The sequence below is a fragment of the Gavialis gangeticus genome, unplaced genomic scaffold (genome assembly GCF_001723915.1).
Source record: "Gavialis gangeticus isolate Ggan-Ray unplaced genomic scaffold, GavGan_comp1, whole genome shotgun sequence".
Classification (NCBI taxonomy): Eukaryota; Metazoa; Chordata; order Crocodylia; family Gavialidae; genus Gavialis; species Gavialis gangeticus.
The window spans coordinates 15,947,170-15,959,722 of NW_017729032.1; the positions used below are offsets into that span (position 1 = coordinate 15,947,170).

At 42.7% G+C, this 12,553-nt stretch overlaps 1 protein-coding gene across 5 annotated transcripts in view; it reads right to left on the reverse strand.

The window, feature by feature from the left end:
* NOX4 (NADPH oxidase 4) overlaps positions 1-12,553 on the reverse strand; it is a 267,629-nt gene that overhangs the window by 121,936 nt on the left and 133,140 nt on the right. For all 5 annotated transcript variants that reach the window (XM_019525104.1, XM_019525105.1, XM_019525100.1 and 2 more), the window contains one exon: positions 2,567-2,627. In XM_019525104.1, the coding sequence (XP_019380649.1) occupies positions 2,567-2,627 (61 nt within the window). The remainder of the gene's footprint in view (positions 1-2,566; positions 2,628-12,553) is intronic.

Below are 12,553 nucleotides of genomic sequence, written 5' to 3' on the forward strand. Positions count from 1 at the left end.
TTAAGGCACCCAAGTGTTTTATTGGATCCAGCTCCTATTCTCATGCTGTGCCTTAGCTCAATGCATGTAGAGGAGAGGATTGTAGGGCACATTTACATGTGAGGCTGTATCACCGTAGCAATGCACTACAGCGACGTAGCATCCGTGGGCAAAAACCGTGATGCTGCAGCTCCATCGCCAGAGCAATATGTTCCCCTGTTATAGCGTGTTGCTACAGTGACATAGTGACAAAAAATAACAGTGTGTGGTGTGCACGGCACAGTACAGGCTGTTACTGTGCCATCATTTAGTACTTCCAAAAGGATATCATGGGATAGTACACATGGAAGTACTAAATAACAGCGCAGTAACAACAACGCCATAGTGGTACGTGTAAACGTGCCCACAGAATCTCTCGCCTCCTACATGGAGCCCTATCTTGGGACAAGGACAGTCTCTCACTTCGTATTTGTCAGGATAGGGCACTCTGGGATCTCTGGAAACTACTGTAACATTCATGATACAAATTGCACAGAGCTGCAACTGAAATTCATTGGGAGGAAGCAAATTTTGACTAGAAAAAAAGGGGGCCCTACTCAGCCTTTCTGAAAATGTATCTGTAAAATGGACCAAGTCCTCAGCTGGTAGAAACCACACCAGAACCATTGGCCAATGGAGTGACACTGAAAGATGTCACTTTAGGATCTGGCCTCAAGGCCATTCTCCTGAAACAGGTCTCCCAGCTACAATTTTTTTCCCATGTTCTAACTGCCCCTGTGCCCAATGGTACTAAATCACTAATCTCTGTAAAAAGCAAACAATTATATTGCCTTAAATGTCTGCTTCGAGGCTGAACGTTTACTTCTAGGGTCACTGTTATTTGTTCAGAAACCACTTTCTGTATCTATTGGGAAACTGACTTTATATCTGCTGAGACATGAGCATGAAAATAATGTTCCCAACAGAAACCTCCCACCAGGAGTTTCCAGCTCACTTATCTCCGTATTGCTATCTCTGTATTGCTGCTTATAAATGGGAAGGAAGTGACTACTCCCATTCAAAACAAGACATAACCACTCAATATTTCTCTGCATCTCCTACTCAGAACAGTTGCCTCATTGATCTACATAAAATCTACTTTCAGGCCACAAGGTGTTTCATTCAATTTTCAGAGAGCCTCAAAACTCAGCTTTAGTGACTCAGGCCAAATATATAACTCATAGACTAGATTTGCCCACAGCAGCACAGCATCCCTCCTGCCTCAAGTCATTCAAGACAGAAATACCTAGGGAAACGCTCTTTCCTGGCATCTCACAGGTGCAAGTAGCAGTCAGGGGGGTGGCATGAAAAATGTCTCATAACCAATCAATGCTTCTCTGTGATTTACAGCATATCTGCACCATCTGCATCCCTTTTAATTTAGGCTTTAATTGAGCTCTCTGGCATAACTCGTTAGCCCTCTGTCATGTCAGATATACACTATTTGAAATATAAAAATTGGATACAGGAAGACAGCCAAAATAAAAAGTATGTGGACCAAGGAGACAAGACCTGTGAAACAAAATCACAATTGCCTGGCTATTATTGTTACTACTATTGCTTGTTACTGTAATGTCTGTCTGTCAAAAAAATGGGTTCCCAGTGTGCTAGGCACTGCACAGACCAAAAGTAATAAAATTCCCTGACTCCAAAAGCTTAGAGTGTAGAAGATATTGGGTTGGGGAAAAGGTATATAAACATAAAACCTTCTCCACCAAGACACATTCAATTGGTCACAACTTTTGAAGCTCCTGCTCCTTCAAGAAAGCTCAATTAGTTAACACCTTTCCATCCCATTTATCCCCTAAACTGCTCCCCCCTGCCAGTGACAAACCTTTCCAGCTCACCTGCATAAAAGATGAATCAGCAAAAATATAAAAGTTATTCCATTCCTACACAAGAAAGGAAAAAGATAGCTTCATCTTCATGGGCTTTTCCTTTTAAGATAAAAATGCAAAACTGGAAAAAGGCAGCCACCGGGCAATAATGGCAACTGCCACGTAAGCCTATAGATGTCATGCTGAGCAGCAAATTACAGTTCTCCTTTGTATGGAATCCTAGCTAACACCTGTGGCCAGGGGGACATTCACAGAGCAGAGGAAGAGCATGGGAGAACATGAAAGCAACCTGTAATCACAGTGTGCCAGAGGTGTTAATTAGCCTGGCAACCAACCAAATGGCTGATATTAAAATCCCCTTATCTAGGAACTGCACATTTCAGCATTTCTACAGTTTGCACTACACTCGGCAAAGCGGCAGCAGGCTACTGAAGAAAGGAGAGAGACTGAAGCATATTACTAATAATTAACTAACAATCAGAACATCTCTTAGCTTAAAAAAAAAGCATTATCTGAAAGAAATACACATCTGAATACGTCAGCAGCTGCCTTGAGAAAGCAACAACAGCAACTCTGGAAAAATAAACATGAATGATCTTTCATGAGAAAACTTAACAAATGGAAGTGAGATCACTGTGCTGGAGCCAGCAGCTGATAACACTGCAACTTATGATATGCATTCCTAAAAAGGAAAATTTGCTTCTACATACCTGTCCAGTCTCCCACTATTTTAATATGGACCCCAAATGTGGCTTTGGTATCTGTAGGGCACTGAAAAAATTAAAGATGGTAAGGAACACTGCTGAGAGTAATAATGAAATAAACAGATTCAAGACATCATTTTGAGGCCAGGTTCTTATTTGGTGTAAATAGATGACTTTAATAAGCCAGTCTGAATTACACCAAAAGATAATCTGTCCCCTTATTTACAAAGCAACTCAACATTAAAAATGCAGAAAGTCTAGACCAGGGGATTATGGATCTAATCATCCTGTAGGGACAGAGGACTGAAAAGGAACTCCCAGCTCATTAAGTCCAGCATCCTGCAATTGCAGGCAACCATGCAACAAATATCTGTTCAAGAGCATTAAGTCCAATCCCTCCCACACACGGCTCTCCTCTGTTTATAGAACAGTTCTGGAACATGTTCACCATTGGTGTGACACAGAGCAGCTACTACCCGAAGTAGTCCCCAGCTGCCTTGACCATAAGAGGCAGTCTTGGTGACTAAGGCAGATACTACACTTAAGACACAATTCATTTGTTAATCACTTCTTAAATAGCAACTCAGCCACACATTCAAGCAATTAATGGCACCATAGAAAGGGAAACCAGCCACAAAAATATTACAAAAAAAAAAGTCTAATATTTTTGTTGCTGGTTTCCATCATGCCTTACATTGAAGGTGTGGCAGGGTTAGGACCGCCCTCAAATTTCCAGTCAGCTCCAGTGCAGTCCCCACTAGTCAAGAAGCAATCAGGTGATTATTGGTCAGATTTGAGACCACACAGTAGCTCAAACAGGCCTTGGCGCAATCTCTGCCAGCCACCATTCACTCATTTGTTGGCCAGATCCAGGGCCACAGCTGGGGTTCGACTGGCTCCAGCGCAGTCCCTGTTGGCCAACAATCAGCTGATTGTACGCTGGATCTAGGACCACACTGGGGCTGACAGTCCATGTAGACCAACACAATCAGCTAATCGCTGGCTGGTAAGGACCATCCCGGACAGTTTGAGTCCCGGTATAATCCCAGTTTAGCAGACTATCAACTATCAGTCAGCTCCAAGGATTATACAAGGACCATTTCCAGCCCCAGTTCAGTCCTGGAGCCCTCTGAGAATTAGTTTATTGTTGGACACCCAGCTTTCAACTTGCTAGGATGATTCTAGGTTGCCTCTGCATTGGCAAGTAAAGTGTATGCACATGTGGCGTGGCAGAAAGCATGTCTGTTAGGATCAGGAATCAGATCCCACTGTGCTCTTAAATAAACATTTGTCAGTGGCCTAAGAAAAACAGGAGTATTCCCAGTATGACCAGCCCCTTGCATTCCACACTCATGAGCCAAGCTAAAAAAACAATATGGTTTAAAAATGAACTGAAATAAAATAAAATAAAATAAAAATAATTGTTCCTTGTATCTGCTTTCTGGTTTTGGAACTTCAAAGGTTCATGTTTTCAAACTTATCTCTATAACAATGAGGGCTAGAAATTTAACAGAAAAAGTGAAAGTTGAGAATCAGTTGCACTGGCACAATTCATAAGAGTTTGGGCTTTAAGAAAATTGGCAAGTATCATGCAACGTATGATGCATGAAATCCCAAGAGCTGGCAGTGGTGTGCTCCAGCCATACTGATGTCACCGCACCCAGGATTCTACTCTAGGGGCTGTCAGTTCACACTGTATTTGCGGTAAGGGGGAGGCACAAGTCCTCTCCCCAAAAAATATTTAAGCCATAAATAGAACCCTTTTCCATTGCCCAAGAAGGACAAAGGGAGTGAGGCAGAACTGAAGACATGGCCCACCAAGTAAAAAATCCTTGCTACCAAGAGGAAAAGTCAAGACACATTGACAGACTTTAAAAAAACAAACAAAAACCAGGTATGTCTTTAGAAAAGAAGTTGTTTTCCTGTCAAATATCAAAACTACCAGTTTCTTCGAAACCTACTGAAGCACCACTCCATTTTAACATGCATCTCCTATCAATTAATGGCTGATCCAACTCTGCCAACTCTACCAAGTACACAAGACAGGAATCAGAAAAGGGGCTCTCCTCTGCTTTTACAGGTTTAGAAAAACATGTGGATCAGTAGAGAAGACTGGAACTAAGGAAGTCTTAAAGTCTAAGACTTCCTCTAAGCCTGCGACTGACTGAGCCACTAATTAAAGTCATAACTTTTATAGCAAGAAAGGGACGGTTCAGTGGTTGGGGCATTAGACTACAACTGCAGAAACCTAGGTTCGGCTTCCTGATCTGCATGACTTTGGGCAAAGCAGGGTCTATATGTTGTGTCTTTGCATCTTTTTCATACCAGTGTAAAGATGGGTTACAGCAGTATATACATGCTGTGCACTCCCGGCCTTAGTTCAGGGTTTGGCAGCCTTTTACTATTGCAGGCCAGCACTTGCCACCCAGCCAGCACCATGGAACACAGTCCCGCTGCAGCCACTGCACTGACAGCGAGCAAAGGAAGCGATGAGGAAGAGCAGCCCTCCATGGGACAACAGGCTGGAGAGGTTGGAGGTGATGGATATGCCATTAGCAAAACACAGACTGGACAAAACAGCTGGGGACTGGTGCACCCTTAGCAAAATGTGGACCAGATTTTACTTTCGTGGGCCAGATCCAATCTCTTTGTGGACCAGATACGGCCTGCGGGGTCTAGGGTGCCAACTCCTGCTTTAGTCTGTGCCTTAGTCACTATGTGTAAAAGACAGACCGTAGCACGTCCCTGCCTCTAAGGAATCTTGTGAAGGTAACTACACGAAAGACTGTACAGTGTTCAAATGCTACAGTGAACAGACACAATTTCCTGAGATGGATATGTAATAGCTCAAACACTTACCTACTCTCAGCAATGTTTGGGAAAGTTTGGCAAACGTCTATCCACATATGTGTGGATGTTTGTTTTTCCAGGGAAAAGAAGCAGCAGCATACCTTGGCGTGTGGCAGGTTACCCGGATGGGGTAGGGGAGGCTGGGGCCAACACTGGGATGGCCTCAGCAGCCTTACCTGGGTTCCTGGGGGCCTTCTGGGCCTGCAGCAGCAGCAATCCTGCCACTCGGTGCCTGGCCAGCAGCCGGAGCATGGCTCCAACCAGTCAGGCTCCCACTTGTGTCACTCCACTTTTTTTTGCATAGGTTTTTGGCCCCAGGATCTTCCCAGGTCTAAACCCCTCCTCTTCCCCCCCGCATCCCTACCTTGCAGCATGGAGAACAGCTGAATGGGCAGCAGTGCCACATACTCCATGGATGTGCTCATCTGGATGTGGCCCTGGAGTTTAATCAAGAGCACCAAATAAAGCTACACTAGCTACATGTAGGTACATTTGCAGGCCTTGGTCTCACATTCCTACTACTGGAACCTTTCCAATGGCCACACACTAGTCACAACTTCCCTATATTACTATTTGCCGGCAGTTTTCTAGTACAACCTTGATGCAGAGCTTAATTCTTGAGCTGGACTATGCTGCTCTCTGCACCACAGGTGAATTTCTTCATCTAGAGAGATTAAGCGATTTGCTCAATTCAGAGGTCTGTCATCGTCCTCTATAAAACTATCCTCCCTATCCTGACAAATTCTCCTTCCAGTAAAGTTAATAGCAAAATTCCCTCGACTTTAGTGGGCAAAGGTTCAAACACATTATCCTTTACACGACTTGTGTGAGTAACTCCCTTCTGCATTACACTAAAAAATTACCCCATAAAAATCAAGATTTAGCTCTTCTCAGATTTTAGGAAGTCTATTCTGACACTATAATGGGACATAAAGGTTCCTTGGAGGCTTCTAGGAAACTTACTGTTCTACTAAATCTTCCTAGAGGAAACAAACTCATCATCTAGGATATATAGAGCAAAGTTTTAATATTGCATTTATGCTTTTATTGTACAAATTCATACACTTTCCTTCTCTCACAATAAACCTAGCAACTGCCAAATAGGCAGCCAAGTGAATACTTAGGAGGACAAAGAGCGACTGATATTGAGAAGAGTAGAGAAGATGTGCAAACATTTATGTATTTATGTGTTGCCTGAGTCCCTCTCAGGTCTCTGCCCACAACTACAACTGCACGTGCAAATGTCTACTTGTATGTTTAACTTTACACATGCAATCCTCATGGCTGCACACAATTTTATGTGCCTAAAAGTTTGAAAAGCAAACCCATATTATCATGTCACATGATATAAAAGATACAGTGCAGCTAAGCTGTGTCAGGAAATCCTCCCTATTCAAGACAATTCTCACACATGTGTTTAACTGGACACACACTTCAACAGATTCTTGAAAGATAAGCAGAAATGTAGTGTATTTGCTTATGTAGCATACACATATAAGGCTCATAGGCTCTCCATGAAAAGGCCAGCTTCAGGCAATAATTCTAGGACATGGTTTATTTTACCTTCTGCCTTCCAAAAGCAAGGTGTGTGGAATGTGATAAAATGCAGTAAACGATTTTCTGAATTGGGGAACTAAAAAGTAATCATGTGAACTTTGACGTAAACATGCACCCAGGTGACCTCAGAATTGCCTCACATCCTCTTTACAGATCTGAACAAAATGATACAATTCCTTTTTCAAATGGAGTCAAGAAAATACACTTGGGTCTCCCATACATGAGCAGGGAGGCTGCTCTGACAGTGCATTGGAGTAGACTTAATTAATTGAGTCTGCTGGAGTGTGGAAACTACTGCAGTCCAGCAGACTCCCGCATCACATGTATCAGCATCCCCGCACTGAAAAATGGTGGTGGGGTACTTTAAACTAAAGCTCATTCAACCAGCTTTAGTTCAAAGCACCCCACTGCCATTTTTCAGCATGGAGACACTGATACACATGATGTTCTGGGTACTTGCAATTAGCACGGTTCTCAGAGCTGCACTAATTAGAGCGCCACCACCCCCCTCCCACCCTTGCTTCCTACAGCAGGTCTATAAACACCTTTGGATTCTGATTTCTCTTTCCTAGAGGCCTAGAAAACAGACAATCTAATGTCTACCATCACATGCCATCAGTTGCATCTAAGCCCCTATTTTCCTCCTAGCGTATAGTAGACTTTCCAAAAGAAAATCATTAGGGTTATCCATTCCTGAAACACATAGCTGTTTCTGAACAGAGCTGCAGGGGCTACAAAAAAAGACATACCAACAGATTAGCACTTGGGGAAGACAGAGACCGTGATAGCTAAGAAAGGCGTTGGGAAATATTAAATAAAAGATCCCACGAGGCACCTTTTTCATCTATGTGAACACATCTGTTCCTTGAAGAGCTTATATGCTTTGCTTGCTGATTAAAATTCCAGAAAATATATACAAATGCACAGCAGTGCAGCAGTTGCCATTATGTGAAGCCAAGAACTCCTATCTCAGACAAGTTGACATGTTACAAGGGCTTCTGGCAAACTTTACTTTTAAAAGTTGATCTTTCTGAACATCCTCCAAAATGACTGAGTCTCACCCTCTACTAGAAGGGACCAGAGTACCTGTGTTGACTTCAGTGGTGTAATTCTGATTTAGAGCAGCTGAGGATGTGGACCTACATCTTCAGTTACAAACCTTCAGCAGCTGAAAGCTGGTAGAAACTCCCTAAAAAGTCCAAACCAGACATGAGGAGACTCAGAACATCACTGAAATCTAGAACTGGAACGTTGTAGCTGTGGTGGTGCAGGAAATACATGATATATCTAATATATGATATATGTAATATCTTTTGCTGGACCAGTATAGTTGAGAGATATGTTAGACAAGCTTTCAGGCACAATGGAGTGTAACAATTGCAGTGCTACCACCTGAGACAATCCTCCCAATTTCTGAAATCTACCAGCAGAAACACTGACATTTTATCTCTGAAGCAAATTCTATGGATTTTTTTTCCGTGCCCTTTCCTGGAAATATTTTTTTTTTTCTTTTCCCAAGTGTTTGATGAGGCAGATTTAACAGAGGGTTGTCTAGATAGAGCTAGCTAGCTAGCTAGCTAGATAACTCACCGAGGTATCTGAAAATACTGAGACTTCTTCAGAGGGACTTCTTCAGATTTGCGACAATCCCTGGAAGACTGTATGCTCACAAATCAGCAAATGAATTACACTAAACTACAGTGATGGGGATTTTTTCCTCTCTCAAATTCTGAAGAGATAAAACCTGGATAATAATTTTTTAATGAACTAATCCATACTATACTGGCTGCTAATACAGTTTAGAAATATATTCTGTTTAATCTTAGCTTCAACAAATCTATGGACCAAATTCTCTGTTGTTCCTCACCTTATACAGTCAGTTATACTACAGAAAAGTCTAAAATATTAATAAAACAGAAAGATAAAAGAAAATGAACACTGAGCTACACCAAAAAACCTCCCAGCCCTATTTGTCTATGTTGCTGGTACCTATTTGCAGATGAGAACTCCCTTTAGGAGGAGCAGAAGGGTCCTTCCCTCTGGTGAGTTGCTCGCTGTGCAGGTTTACTATGGATTTGATGGCTTTTGGGGCACAAGGTAAGCTTTTGGCTGTACCATTACTCCAGAAGGGATCACAAGCTGACTGATGATGAACCAGAGTCCTTCTCTCTCTCCTAGCCACTCACTACAGGAGACTAGACAGGGAACCCCTGCTGCATTACCAAACAGACCCCCCTGCCGTCTGTCCATTCTGTCATCTTGCAAAATGGAAGTGCTTTCAGTCCTCTGACAAGTGGATCTTAGTTCATGCAGAGATGAAAGGTCTAGTCTTTTCTTGTCAATCACAGTTACGAGCCAAGTCTCCGCTATGGTGGGCAAAGCTGGAGAAACAAACCCTATCTTTATTCTAGCAGCTAAAAAGAACCTTATGGCCAAACTTGTTCACACAAATGAGCAGACAGAGAGACAAATTCACTTTGAGAAAGGGCCAAGAGTCCACATTTGGATTTGCAGGTGTTTTGACAAGCTTCACAAACACTACTGAACTCTTATATCTGTCACACTGATTATCTCGAATAATGAAAATGCTCCACTGTAAACCTTTGCAAGTTCGAGCCCTAGGCCCAGCCAAAACAGTTATTCAACTTGAACAGAAAAAATGCATAAGAGTTGATGTATCAGAGAAAAAGAAAAAAGAAAAATAGCTAAACCAACCCAGAATTCTTTCTTTTGTTCCTGCAGGGAAAAAGGTTTACAACTTTGCCCAGTCTGCTGCAGAAAGAATTTGATCTCTGAAAGTTCAGAGAGCCATAAATTGTCTGGTTTTCATACCAAACAGATCTAAACATTTCTAAACTGATTCAGCTCAAGATTAGAAAACAAAGCAGCAGCCTGATGACAAATACAGGCATGCTATATACAGAACATAGTCAAAGAACTGCTAGACTTCAGGCTGACTCATGGGAAATGGCCAGTCTTAAATTAGACTACATCACTTTAAACAAAGGAATCACACAGTTTAAGAGGCAGCTGTCGTGGCAAGAAAAGGTTCTGGGAGTTTTTCCTACATACATTTATGTGTGAAAGGAGGGGCCGGAAGGGCAGATTCATCAAGATGGCACTGCATTTTTCATGGCTACTTCACAGAATTAATTTGATTTAAGCTCTCCATGCTAGAGACTAGCGGTCTCAATAATACTCTAATTTACCTAGCAAACATCTACAAATTCACTGAAAGTCCTAACCACCCTACATGATTTTTGTATTGTGGATATCCAGATGAACAGGATGAATCAATCTATTTTCAATAGGGCTGTGTGAGATTTCACCCAGTGTTTTGTTTCAAAGCTGTTTCGATGCGCTTTGAGCTAGGAACAGCAAAATCGAAATGAAACAAAAGCCTTCGAAACAGCTTCAAAATGAAACAAGGTCACTCAAAACGTTTGAAAAGTTTTTGCTTCAGTGCTGGTACCAGTCAGCAGCAGCAGCTTCCTGTCATCTGGCAGGCAGATCAGGGGCTCACCTGCACCCCCAGGAGGGCTACGGGGGGTGTGCCAGACTGCTCTCAAGGGTGTGGGCCCCCAATCCGCCTGCCGGATAACAGGAGGCTGGTGTTGCCGGCTGGGGCCAGTGGCAGAACTGATCTTCCCAGCGCTGGGTGCAGAACAGCCTATGGGCGAAACATCGAAACAGCATTGAAACAGCAAAACCGTTTCAACGAAACAGAACAGGGGTTTCAAAATGAAACGAAACTCGAAACAAAACAGTGTTCCATCGAAATGGAAGTAAAGCAGAATGGTGCTGTTTTGCACAGCCTTAATTTTCAAATTCCCTTTGAGGCAGCCAAAGCCCTCACACAGCAATACGGCTCCCTTTATCTGTCTAACAGCAGCAGTATGCTTCAAGCCCTTTCTCTTGCCATACTTTTCCTCTTCTCTTACGTCAAACACCTGCAATCCGCCTGAAAATATACCACAACATTATGAGCCACTGGAGATGGTACCATGTTAAAATGTAACACCAGACAAGACCATTATGGGTCACCTAGCATGCTAGCACAGCATTCACCCTCACCCAATACTTTCTACAGCAAGCCATGGATGTCTAATTGAACTGCACCTTTGCTCGTACAAAGATAACAAATCTTGATTTAAGACATCAAATAAAGGATAATTCACTAGATCCTTGCTAAATTTTTCAGAGGTTATTACCATTAATTTTAACAAGTGCGCACCTTGTTCTAGCATGAATCTATCTCCTTTTTGTTTGTTTGTTTTTTTATAAAATACTGGAACGAAATACAAATGCACTATGGTAACGGACATCTTGCCAATGTTAGCAGGCCAATGCTTTCTAAAGCAGTCTCTAATTTTAGATGCTGAGTTTCTAGCCGCCTCACTTGAGACACCTGCAGCCTGATTAGCAGAATTAATAACCATCTAAAATCTCCAGATGAGGTCGAAGAAACGCCTGAGTGCTTATATGAGTGACACCATCTTATCAGCCCAGTTTGAGACACTGCAGTTCTAGGCCCTAAGGGCTCCTACACCCATGCAGGGAGCCTGCTCTGATGCACTAGAAAGCCAGCGCGTCAGAGCAGACTCGATTAATCTCAAGCATGGAAACTGATGCGCTCCGGCAGCCTCACGCGTCACGTGTATCAGTGTCACTGCGCGCCCCTGCGCTGACAAAATGGCGGTGGTGCGCTTTGAAATATAATACGTCTAGTGAGCTTTAGTTCAAAGCTCCCCGCTGGCATTTTTTCAGTGCAGGGACATGCGGCAATGCTGATACATGTGACGCGTGGGTGCTTTTAATTAGCACGGGTCGCTAGTTGAAGTGCCTGGTGCTGCGTCCAGGAGCACATGTAAAAATGCCCTAAATGTTTAGGTTGACTAGGAACAAGATGGATTATTTCAGTTAAAAGAGAACCAGCCAGGTTCCCTACTTCTCAGCTTCCTTAGTCAAACATTTCTTCAGTTCTTCTTTATCCTGACAGACTGTCTAGGCTCCATGTATATTCATTACATCCAAACGTAGCAACAATTTTGTCCAAGCAAAGCAGGAACTAGCTGAAAAGAGGCTCAACACAAGCCTTGTTATCTGTACTATTTATTACCTTGTAAATCTCTTGTTATCTGTACTGTTTATTTAAATTTTATGCTGTAGCCTTCTGCACCAGGGATGCATGCTTTGATTGCAATTAGATAGGATTCACTTTACTTTAAGGATCTGAAACCCACAATACTATGTTTATTGATCTTAACTGGTCACTTATATCTGGCCATAGTACTATAGTTTTGAGAGTTTCCAAGATGCAGTAAATTTCATAGATTTAATGGATTTCTAGGGTTGGAAGGGACCCATTAGATCATCGAATCCAACACCCCGCTCTGGGCAGGAAAGACCACTGGGGTCAAGTAATCCCAGCCAGGTACTTGTCTAATCTCCTTTTAAATGCCTCCAAGGTAGGGGAAAGCACCACGTCCCTTGGAAGCTCATTCCATATTTTGGCAACCCTCACTGTAAATAATTTTTTCCTGATGTCCAATCTAAATCTGCTCTTCTTCAGTTTATGGCCATTGT